This window comes from Labrus mixtus, chromosome 8 (assembly GCF_963584025.1).
Source record: "Labrus mixtus chromosome 8, fLabMix1.1, whole genome shotgun sequence".
Taxonomy (NCBI): Eukaryota; Metazoa; Chordata; class Actinopteri; order Labriformes; family Labridae; genus Labrus; species Labrus mixtus.
Window position 1 is genome coordinate 7,599,731 of NC_083619.1, and position 12,799 is coordinate 7,612,529.

General features: G+C 40.6%; 1 protein-coding gene across 3 annotated transcripts in view; it reads right to left on the reverse strand.

Annotated features, from left to right (window-relative positions):
• carmil3 (capping protein regulator and myosin 1 linker 3) overlaps positions 1-12,799 on the reverse strand; it is a 98,539-nt gene that overhangs the window by 58,729 nt on the left and 27,011 nt on the right. For all 3 annotated transcript variants that reach the window (XM_061044004.1, XM_061044005.1, XM_061044003.1), the window contains exons 9-12: positions 7,171-7,246; positions 5,506-5,594; positions 3,137-3,231; positions 1,443-1,529 (exon numbers count right to left, since the gene is read on the reverse strand). In XM_061044004.1, the coding sequence (XP_060899987.1) occupies positions 1,443-1,529; positions 3,137-3,231; positions 5,506-5,594; positions 7,171-7,246 (347 nt within the window). The remainder of the gene's footprint in view (positions 1-1,442; positions 1,530-3,136; positions 3,232-5,505; positions 5,595-7,170; positions 7,247-12,799) is intronic.

Consider the following 12,799-nt stretch of genomic DNA (forward strand, 5'->3'; position numbering starts at 1 on the left):
AATATCCATTTGATGGGCACTGAAATAATTCCAATTTGCAACCAGAGGAGGAATTGGCTTGAAGAGCCACGTTGGTGTTTGATACGTTTCCTCAGGCCATTTTATTTCTGTACTCTGCTAATCCTGTGCACAAAGCCGCATTCTCCAACAGAGCTGTCAATCATTGCATTTTATGGCATCAAATAATGACCTCAAAAATAACTTCTTAGAAAAAAGATGTCCTTAACACAAAATGCTAACATTAACTATCACAACAGACACACAGTTTGAGAGAAATGTATTCGACCTACATTTAGATTTTTTTGTATGACCCATGTCCCATCTGTTGACATAGAAGAGGCCGGTTTTATGACCCATACCGCAGCTAGTCAGCAGGGGGAGCTCTAAATATTTTGGCATCACTAGAGGCGAGCTAGTCCACTGTCCATTCTTTATACAGTCTACAGCCCTTTTCAGACTGCCTGTTTTTGCAAGAGTGGTGTAACCAAGCTCAGCTCATCACGTCTGTGTACATTCATATTGATTCTGTGACAGCCTTATATTCTTGTCCAAGTCTCTGAATTCACATTGCGTTCGGGTTGCGGAAGCACAGCACAGCACAGCGGGAGCTCCACATACACATACAGTCAGACATGCACACACACACACGCTGCGCTCCACTGATACAAAGACGGTACAGAGTGAAGGATCACTCTGCCCCCCCACTACGCATCTGCGACATTCAGATTGAAGGCGAATCAACGCCAATATCGCGCCTTAAAAGTGGCAGTCTGAATATGGCTATTGGTACAAACTTTAAACAAAAAGTGAAATTGTGTTCTTAGCATACATTTGAACAACAATGCAGTCACAATGTTTTGCCCTTATAAGGCAGCATGTCGTGCCACTATATGGGAAATAAAAAGCATAAAAGCTAAATCAGCTAAACATCATTACCCATTAATGCATTAAAAGATAAAAATTCAATACAATTTTCTGTAATGGCAAGAAAAGGCAATGAAGATCAGGATATGAATGTATGGATTCAACATTTTTTTATCAAAATGATCCTTTTGAATCTGCTCTAATACTATCTGCTGGGTAGTAAAACCTGCTGCATGCTTTCATGTTTCAGATAAGAGCAAGGGAATTGGGACACTGTACTAATTCCTCTGTAGGAAAAAAAAAACAGATCAACTACTTATGATTGTGACCTGATTATCATTTGGTAAATGGATCACACCGTGCATGCATGAGTCGGTTTATCTTTGTGTGTAAATGCCAGGAGAAATAAAACTGCATATGGGACAGCAGGGGAGCAATGTACTGAGAGAGAGACTATCATGAACAGAAGAATTGTGTTAAAACAGATACAACTTTAAATGGGACTCTCTTTAACATGTAGTTAAAAAAAAATGTGTTTGTGTGCAGTGGCAGCCACTAGAGGCTGCTGCGTCTCTTACCCTTGGAGGAGAGGGAGGTCTTGGCAAGATTGAGGAGGCGCAGTCCCTTGTTGAGGCGACACACCTGTTGAATCAGGTTGGAGACGCCTAGAATGAAGAGAGAGATGAGAGAAAGGCCTGATTAATTCACAAAAAAACACACATTTGCATCCAAATGAATTCAATGTGTTATTGTTTAATATACTGGAAAATATATAGTTAGGTTATTGCTGTGTTTTACGAGTCCTTCCATCTAGAAAAATGCAAATAATTCAGAGTTTTGTAAGCATGTGAATGTGTATATATTTTATTTTTGCTTAGATGTCCTCTTTAGTGAAAGCTGGTAAAATAATTTAATTTAAATTTTGACAATAATAGCCACTTACAGCCCTACACCCGAGTGCTCTTGAAGAGTTATGAGCCCACACAGAGCTTTGCAACACAACTCCAAGAGAGAATGCAACTTCTCTCAGTACACCCCCTCCAAAGCATACACAATGCTATACTCACAAGTACACTCCAGCTAAAAACGACATCACACCGACATACTTCACAATATCACCTTCTCCCACATACCCAATGCAGAGACAAAACCATAGAAATACCGTATGCCAGACTAAATTACATAACTAGTTTCAGCTCAGCGATTACGATTTCACTGATTGAACCATGATACTGTAAAGCACACAAAGCTGATAGAAGTCTTGACTTTAGTGAACGATGGCTTCATTGTAGTGCCAATGCTTGTTTCGAGGTAACTGCTATTGTTGTAGTACTCGAAATAGATCTCGTCCTTTATCCCCAGGTTACGGCCGCAACCTTCCCGGTCTTACGGTCTAAGTGAGTGACACGCAAGATGAGGATTTTTCCATGATATTTATGGTCTTGGTCTTGTCTTGGTATCGTGTCAGTCTCACCCTGCCATGGTCTCGGTCTTGACTTGGTCTCGATCCCTATATGGTCTATCTCGGCCTTGGAGCACTCTGGTCTCAGGTATGTCTTGGTCTCTGTTAGTCTGGTCTTGACTACAACACTAGTAACTGCAACTTTCTCCATTTAAAGGCTTAAAAACATATTGTAACATTGAAATGTTAATCTTTAATGTCAATCTTTACTGAATGGTGACTATCTGTATTATTTCGATGAATTGTAAGGCTGCAGCACCTTTGTAACAGCAATCCCAGTAACAGAAGTCTGCAGGCTATTAATACACACGTAAACAAAGAAGGAGAGGGCAGGAACTGTGCACACAATGAAAGTGGAAGTGACATGTGTCAGGAAGGAGGACGAAATTAGCTAATGAGTGATTGTGGCATGCATGCAAAGCCTCACCCTGATATAAAGGCATACACTCTACGATGCTTTCAGGTTTTTGTTTGTTAAAAAACAACAACCGGGCCGAGACAATTAAAGTATGTTTGTATATGGGGCTGTATAGAGAAACACAAGAGGTTCAGTGTGTGTGGAAAAATTGTGGGCGAGACTGAAAAAGCAGTTTTCTGCAGAGCAGCACCACTCATACACATATAGTATGAAAGATAAATGAAAGAGAAAAAGAGGAACAGAGTATACGGGTTTGGTGAGGTAAGAGATTGATTTTGAATTCTTTGAGAGTAAACAAACGCCTTGGTAAAGCAAAAAGCATAGAACAATCAGAGGAGCCCTGGGAGAGACAGCAGTAGGAGGGAGCACACGTTCACAGTCCAGAGGAGTACCTTGGTTGTCGAGCGTGTTATGAGCCAGGTTTAGGGAGTGAATCACAGAGGCCGGGTTCTCTGACAGCGCTGACGCCATCTTCTGCGGAAAATCCCTGGAGACATATCGTTAAAAAGAAAAATTAGGCTTCTTTTAAAAGTTCAATAAAGTTTCAGGATTTCACCTCTGAGCAATGTGCACCGAATGTCCTACTCAAGATGCAGTATTGTCCCTTTGCCGGAACTCTAATTAAACTGAAGAACATTTGGGTAATAAAGACAAAGTTTTAAAGATGTGGATTTTTTTGCAGTAAAAGTTGATTAAATGTTGAAATAACAACAATTTTCACCACATCATTAGAGATGTGAGACAGACAGAGTTGAACTAGGAAGCAGATATATTCTCTTGGGTACCAATTGAACAAAATGACAGACGGAGAGACGGACAGCTGTAAATGAGACAGACAAATTTAGGGTACCAATTAAAATGAGACTGACAGACGGATGGGTGGATGTATGAATGGATGGATGGATAAGTGGGTAAGTAGATGGAAAAGTAGATAAGTGGACAGAAGGATGGATGAATAAGTGGATGGATGGACGGACTGTTTGATGGACAGAAGGGTGTTTGTATGTATGTATGTATAAATGGATGGATAAGTTGATAAGTGCATAGGTGGATGGATGGATGGATAGATAAGTGGATGGATGGGTGGATGGATGGATGGATAAGTGGATGGATGGATAGATAAGTGGATGGATGGATGGATGGATGGATAAGTGGATGGATGGATGGATAGATAAGTGGATGGATGGATAAGTGGATGAATGGATGGATGGATGGATTGATGGATTAGTGGATGGATGGATGGATGGATTGATGGATTAGTGGATGGATGTTTCTTGATATAAAAACAATACTAGCTGCTCATTATATTCATTTGTGTAGTACTTGTATTCAGTATCTAAGTGTAGCCTTACAAAATGACAAGAGCACTGACAAGTACTGATACATTTCAAAGGTGCAAAGCCAAATATGGAAGTTCCATTGCATTTAGTTTGAAGGGCAACCACCCTGGATACATGTATGCAGAACATTTGGACTGTAATGAGCTTTCAGAGGTTTTTGACATTGTTGGTTTTGAAGGTTAAAACAGAACATAAGTGGTTCAGTCTCATTGCACAAATCAACCTAATCTAAGACACAGCATGTCTCTGTTTTCAATAAATCCACTGCTCATTGCCTACCATCTACCAAAAACAGACAAGAATCTAGCAGAAGCAGACTTAATATGGAGTACAGAGACAAAAATAGTAGCGATACAACGCATCTACTGATTGGTTGAACAGATTTTCCCAACCTGATAAGACAATACATCATCGTGTTTAATTACTGTTTTGTCGGCCAATAGTAGACAAAAATATTTTCTTTTGAACTGTTTTAAGTAATTCACATTTATCAACATAACTATCTGCAGTCAAGAAAGATTTATATGTCAAAAAATCTGTTCACTTCATGAGAAATCTCCTCTGAACATTGTTTGGAACAAAGTGCTTTGAATTGAGGGCTAATATTTCCTCGTACACTTCTGTACTCTACAAATTCCTTTTTAAGTCTCTTCAATCACATATCAAAACGGATTTCAGTGGGAGTCTTTTAAGTCACATAATGTACTTAAACAGTCATAGTGTGTTTCATCTGTGGGAACTTCCTTATCACAGATGTATTCGCTTGTTTTTAATATCAGTGTCAGATTTGGTGCAGAGCTGTGGAGAGCGTCTTGTACAAATTGCCCTCTGTATTGAAAGTGAGTTAACCCAGGGAAAGTATAAAAACCTGTTAACTTCATCATTATGCGGCAGAAAATCATCTGGCCCTGAGGCAGCCAATTCATCTCAATTAGTACTGAAAAGGGAAACTGCTTTGCCTAATGATTCTACCCATGCATAGAAGGTGAAAAGTCTTGGCAGGTGAAACCTAAAATTTGACTCATGTATCAGTGCAGAAAGAGCAGGCAGACAGCAGGGAGCTTTATTGGATGAAAGGGCAAAGATTAAGCAAGGTGAGGGGGGAAGAGAAAGGAGGAGGGATAGAATCGGAAAGGTCAAGACAGCAGAGGAGAGGAGGGAAGGTGAGGAGGGGCGGAGAGGTGACATGAGCTAAGGTGAAGAGGTGAAGCAGAAGAGATCGAAGTGAGAAGACAGGCAACAAGCCAAGGAGAAACAGAGAGGGAATGGAAAAGATTGGACCGAGTTTAAAGGACAAAAGAGGAGAGGTAGAGGAGTGTCTCAGAGGTGAAAGTGTGAAGAGAAGAAAAGGAGAGGAAATTAGATTAAACAAAGAGAGGTGACTGGCAGGGCTGGTGACTGCCAGGAGAGTGGAAACCTACGATTTGAGTCCTGCGTTCTCCAGAGTGAGCTCCTCCAGACTGTTGGACTTGCTGACTGTGTGTAGAACCTGGTCCACCACCTCCGACCCCTGCAGACACACAAAACAACATAGAAGCAGGTGACCAGAGGATCTACAAAGTGAAACGTAAAAAAGAAACTGAAGCAACAGAAATTAGATTAATGGAAGATCTTTACCAATGGGTTGCAGATATCACACACTCATGAACTTGTGAACATTAAGCTCTTAAACCTCATGCACAAATGTGTATTAAACATTTTGTGTTCAGGGCAAAATAAGGAACACACTCTTGAAATGCATCAACACAAACTCACTGCAAAAGCTGGAACAGATTGGTTTTTTAACAACTGATTTTTCTAGCTCTTGATTTTCTCTGTGCTCTTCATACTGTTGGCAAGTGGGTGAAGTTAAGAGTCATGCCCAGATTCAAGTTTGACACATTCTGTCAGCAGTTGTTGGTTGTCTCAGTATTAAACACTTATAGAACTAACTGTATTTTATTATTCACATGTTGCTTCCTCATGTTCGCCCAGCACACTCACAATAAAATACCGTAAAGTCATTTTCAGTGGATTGTTGATTAATTATTCATGGTATGTTCCTGCAACCGTGCGCACCTGAGAACTTCAAAACTGTGCACAGTGTACCCTGTTGACCATTTTCGTCCTTTTTCAAACAGCATGGGTTTAAATTTGTAAAAAAAAAAATGAAAAAAAGGGTCCATGTAGAGTGAAATGACCATGAATCAGGGGATGTTTTAGGAAATGAGCTGGGACTACAATAGAGACCTGGACATCCATTATGTACCCATCTCGAGTTCCAAATATGGTCAATTTGTACTTCAAAAAAAAAAGACAGGGTCGGCCAGGGAGCCAAAGTTAAGGCTTCCATTAGGGTGGCATAACCGTGGCTACATCCACAGCTAACATACAGTGTTACACATTGATAATTCATGCATTCAAACATTACATGATTTTAAATATGTCTTAAATATCATCCTCTTTTTTGGGGAAATGTAATCGAGTAGTTTGCTTGACCTGTAGTATTCACTGAATGTGTCTTGATGAGTAACACTCAATGTAACCTTCAGTTTGCTGTGAAAGAATTTCTACAGAGCAACTTTATCGTCCAAACAAACGTTTGTAGGGAGCTCGAATGACTCCTAGAGTTCATGTAATTCAATATCTTTAAAATATTTACTTTGCTTCTTGAACAGACAGTTTTCATGTAGTTCAACTCCGATGGATACCACTTACTCTAATGCACAATATAAATATTTGATAATGATTGACATCCTCTGAAATGGGTTTATAAAACTGTGCTGAAGGTAACCTGACTCCATGTCCTCCTCCTCTGTCCTCGAACGTGCTCTCTCGTTGGTCTGTGCTCTCATGAGAATAAATGACATCCAGGGAGTCTTTCTATCCATGATGTATGGTACGAACAAAAAGCAAAGTGATTCTAGCGAACATTCAAAATACTAAGCAATCCCAGGAGCCTCGGCGAAATGATGACAGAGATGTCTTTGTAAACATTTGGACTGCACTCTGCAATATAAGCAGATTGGATCAAATAAATGTAATCAGATAACAAACAGGCTAGAAGAGGGAGCATAAAATAAGGAAAGGATAAAATAGTCAGTTACTATTTTCATGTCTTTGCAGTACAGCTTGGTGAACCAGGTGTTGTAGGCAATGGAGGCCACGATCACCGCCAAGTCCCTGGAATGGAAACAAAAGCATTATATTAGTGATTTTCATTTTAAAAACTTTAAATAAGCCAACTCCATCTGCTCCAAACCACTTGATGTCATTGATCCATAAATTCATATCATCATGGGCCAAACTTTTTCTTTGCTCCCTGTTTGGCTTAAAGCAGTTTATCATGGTGACAGTGAGAACACTGTGGGCAGGGCTGCTTTCTAAAAGATGACTGATACTGCAGCCCCGCTGAGGAGGAGAAGCAGAAAAAAGAGAGAGAGAGAGAGATGTAAAGATCGATGGCCGGGTCAGTGGATTATTCAATAAAGCCACAGCTTGATCCTAGCTACAGACCTCAAACACTGCTACATCCACTGCTACAGAGGAATACACAGAGTCCACAGACCGTCCAGTGTGTGTGTTTGTGGCGGAAAAAAAACGAAGGACAGGGAGGAGAGAGGGAGTTTTAGTATCCTCCACGGTCCAACTAAAGCTACACTGCTGCTACACCTGCTATACATCATCTGACAAACAAGCAGCAACACAGGGAGAGAGGGGAGGCACAGAGAAAGGGAATAAGCCCAGAGAGAGAGAGAGAGAGAGAGGGAGTGAAACTACAAAGTGAAAGAAAAAGAGAGAAATGGAGAAAAAGTGTAATCAAGCCAGGGACGCTCCTGTTTCCAGTAACTGCATTCGGCAAGACATTACACTAGATCTCAGAGGAGTAAAATGTCTACAGGCTGTGTTCCTTTTTTATGACCATAGTAGCCCTCGGACCGGTGTATACTGACTAACACAGCTGAGTCCGTGTGTGTGTGTGTGTGTGTGTGTGTGTGTGTGTGTGTGTGTGTGTGTGTGTGTGTGTGTGTGTGTGTGTGTGCAGATGATGCACATGTCAAGATCCATCATCAACACTCCCTGTTGATTCATGTTTTGACAGCAGGACATGCAATTGACCTCTATGATGTCTCACTCTGTCATGCAGTGTGTCCGTGTTTATGCGTCGTCCTGTACTTGCACTCGTTCATTAGCACGTCGGCACAGCGGGTCAATCTGTCGCTGTTTACTTCTTCGTGCAGGTCAACTCAAAGTTCAAGCGAAGACGAGACTCCTGGAAATAATTATTGCACTTTATATATGCTAGTTAAGGGTGTTTTTGTGAGCTCATGTTAAGCTGCCTCACTCTGTTTCCCAAACGCCTAGCTTCGCCTAGGTCAATCTAGGCGAAGCTAGCTGCAGGCACTGTACATATTGACTTTATTGACATGAGTGTGGGATTCTTACTTTCCTGACCAGCTTTATATCTGACAATGAACTACAGAAACAAGGCAGAAAGAATAAATGAAAATATAGAAAGAATGAAAATTCAAAAACACAAACAAAAGGGGAAAATGAAAATAAAATAAATAAATACATTAACAGCAAAAGGGCAGCAAAAAAATTACTGATCTAATGTCAAAAGAACAAAACAAAAAAAACATGAATTCACAGGTCGCAACAGAAGTAGCATAAAACGGCAGTAAGATTTAGCATGACAAAAACATATTATCATCTGCAGGCTGCTAGAACCCTGCAGACTGTCTGCTCTGACTGTCACTACAAATCAGGCTTGACTGGCAATTAAACAACCATGCAGACTATACCTACACACAGATCAGCTGATGTGAAGGCGATGACGAGACTCCAGGAAGTTCATTATTACAATTTTCAGATACTGCTAAGGCAAACTGTTGTAACCTTGGGCGAGCTGTTTCCCTTTGTTTACAGTCTTGATGGTCTTAATGCTAAGCTTACTGGCTGCAGGTTCATATTTTCTTTCCTGAAATGAGCGTTGTATCTTTCTTTCTGCATCTACCTGGTTATGTGGCTGACAAAGGCATAAAAAAGATTGTGCAAGAAGATTTCCATTTGGAGAGAAAGGCTGCAAATCCAGAAGCCTGCTGCAAAAAGCCAAAAGAAATGCATAATAGCAAAACGACAAGAAATAGATAACTGATTAAAAGCCAAAAACACAAAAAAATTGGGATTTAATTTGCATTAAGATGAAGCATGTTGCAAATTTCATCTTCTGCATGCTGCCAGAACCCTGCAGACTGTCTGCACTGACTCTAGCTATATATCAGGCCTTGCCTGGCAATTTAACAATCATGAATAGTAAAAATTTTATTTTTATCCTTCCAGCAAACCCTCAAGGCTCAAACATTTATTACAGTCCACAATAAGCACAACAGAGACCAGTGATATTCTCCGAACAGAAACAAAGCTCAGATAAAGTTAGTCCCTGAGGTGCTGGTGGAGAAAAGATCATAGGGTCATTCAAATCAAAAGTCTCCAAGGGAGCGTGACTGTGCCCAGAACATTTCATGGTAATAAGCCTGTTAGATTATTTAACAGCTTGTGGGTAAGAGATGAGGGAAGGTCATGAAGTGTCCACAATAAAGAGTGTTTATCCTTTGGGGAGCTTGATTATGTTCAGTAAATTTCATGGTTATGAAACGTCAGATGGATTTACTTGACTGCAAGTGAAATATCATTTTAATTGTATGGAAGTAAAACAGGTCAGAGGGGTCACCGGGAGAAAATAATAAAACCTGTATTGACTCCTGTGTCTGTCAAAAGTTTAATAGACATCTCTGTTAATTGTAGTCTCCAGGGATAATATATTTGTGATGCAAGGGATTTTTTTGGCTGCATTTTATCTTGCCACTGGGCAAAATTAGAGGCAAGGCTGAGCAGTGTTTCTGCATTCTGTCCTCAATAATACATCCATGGTGGCACACTACAGTTAAGGTCAGACGACATCAGAAATCATCCTGTGGGGATCATAAATATTCATGACAGATTTTAGACCCACCAACCACCATAGTCAGCTGGAAGACGGTCTGATTTTGGAGCTGACAATGTGTGTGGTAATAAATCAGTGCTACTGTCTAACCCTGTGCAGACCATGACTCAGGTCCTGTCACATTGACAGGTAAAGCAGATGGTAGCAGTGAGCTGTGGAGTTACAGTCCTGCTTCAAAAAAATGGTAAAAAAAATAACCAGGAAGAAAGTTGCAAAAAGTTGGACCCTGCATCCAAAATAGGGTCCTGTTGAGTTGTTGTGATTGTCTGCATACAGTGAGAGTAGATGTCAAGCCAAAGGTGCCAAAATAATTTCTCATGGCAGTAAACAATTTCTCTCACAAAGCAAAGATTCAGAAATGTATGAGAGCACAAAATATTTGGATGAGTCCTCCAAACGCAGAATCCCCTCTGCAACCCAGTGGCCCAACGTGACCAACAGAGACATTGTGTGTGTTTAGTGTGTTCGTGAGGAGGGCATTGATTCAGAGACAGAAAGATGGAAAAGGAGAGCTGAGAAAATTGAGGAGAAAATAGAGGAAGTGGAAAACAAGAGGAGGAGACAGGGCCGGATAAAAAGGTGTCCGCTTTCAGTCAGGAGAAATGAGCAGAGACTAAGTTTTATAAGGACAAGCAGTCAGCAGAAAAAGCATGGCCCTGTTGCTCGTGGTAACGGTGGATGGGCTCAATCAGAGGAGATGGAGGTGATGGGAATATGGAAGGACAAGGAGGGGAGGAGGACAGAAATGCAACACAAACAGCCTCTGGCATTTGATCATTGAAAGACCAAGTCATACATCCTTCTTAAAGCTTATAGAGATTATGGTTGAAATAAAAAAAATTAAGCGACCAAAAACAAATCGGATTTTGAATATATATTAGAAAACCTTTTTTTTTCTGTTTACATCATCTCTAGACATGGACTGTGTGAGTGTGGTTGATCATGATTTTATTGTCCTGTTTGATATGATTTCCCTGACTCAGCACACAGCAACAGCTCATGTGACAATCAGCGTCAGAGCAGCCCTGCACAATATGCTTGTGTAATCTGACTCAGTCTCAGAGCAGCCAGCCCTCTTATTCATTTCAGTCATTCACTAAACAGTGATAAACATAATGCTCTGCCATCCACAGCATTGTTAGCATTTATAAAACATCTGCAATAATAGCTTAGATGGTCCTATTTGTCCTCAAAGCTATCAATGCAATGCTTAATGATGGCTCTGTAATGTTAGCTTGAGCTTCTTGATTATGTAACTGCATAATTTTCCATCACTGATGCTGCCACTGAAAATGCATCATCAATAGCACGCACTAAATCTCGCAACAAAATTAGACAATTGGGTCAACACTCAACACCAGCAGCTTTTGATTATTAGCCATGGATAACGCTATCGCTTCCTGTAATAAGCTAAGTCGTTTTTTTCAATAATTAAACATTCCAAAAAAAACTTAAATGACTATTTCAAACTCATATTGAAAACAGTTTTCACACTTTTTAGATACCATCTATCATTTAGCTCATATCTCCTCAAAACATGTGTGTGAAGTTTCTTGTTCTAAATCCCCTCTGATCCTGTATTTGATTATGTCTATAAACCTCTCTATTTCAGTCCTGCTCAGAACAGGCTGTTTCTGTGTCTGTACCTTTAAATACAAATGAGCTGTATTTGACCACGCCCCCTCTCTGGAAGGGCTTTCTCGCTCCATGCTCAATTGTTTAGAGTGAGAAGGCAGACTCAGAGGGCAGAACAAACACCTAGCTGTTGGAGTGTCAACCCACCTGGGGGAGGGGTTACTGCCCTTTGTGATGTCATGAAGGGAAAATTTCCAAACAGCCTGTTTGAGCACACATTTTCTAAAAAGTGGAGCAGGTAAAAGACAGAGAGGATGGACTTTTCTCATCATTGAGGTGTTTGTAGACAGACTAGAGACACATATTAGTGTTAAAAAACATCGTGAAGTGTATTTTACATAACCTGTGACCTGTAAGTCATTAGCAACTTTTCAGCATTATTTGCTCTTTTATTTTGGTCTTGTGAAAAGCAGGGCAAGTCTTTAGCACAGGACTGTGGGCTCAAGGGACCAATAAGTTAAAGGAAGATGTTAAAAACAGCGTAGAGAGGCAGAGGCTCTTTCCTTATCACACACTATATGAAACACTGGAGGAAAAACAACAGCGGTGCAGTGACTTTGGCTCTTAATATGAGAAGACATTAATATATTCATGAGTTGCTGCTGCAATCATGCTTATATGAATGGCTTTTTGATTTACCAGCATAGCACGGCTTTGCTGCAATGATGAGATGTGCATTTTTAAGTGTGAATGTATCGTCTCCGGCCGGAATTGTTGTTTCTACTAGGGAGAATAACTGTAGGCCTCGGGGTTCTCTGAGGACAAAACATTCCTCAAACAAAAGACAAGTTAGCTGGGTCCAATTCTCCATTTGCATGTCAGCTGTCAAATATTTTATGATTGGCAGCACTCGAGCGACACGAACACTCTTCCTCAATATATCAGGGAAAGGATGAGCGGGACTTTAAAAAGGAATCCAGCGGGGGAGGTGGAGGAGAAGACATATGGCGTCTTACTGCTGTTTCCGAGCTCCTGATTCTTCTCTGACATGCACATCACTCCCCTTCCTTCTCTGTGATCTTACCAAACCTCTAAGAAAACTGAACATAGACTCAGGACAGCAAGTGAGCCACAGAGAGAATTAAAGACTAATA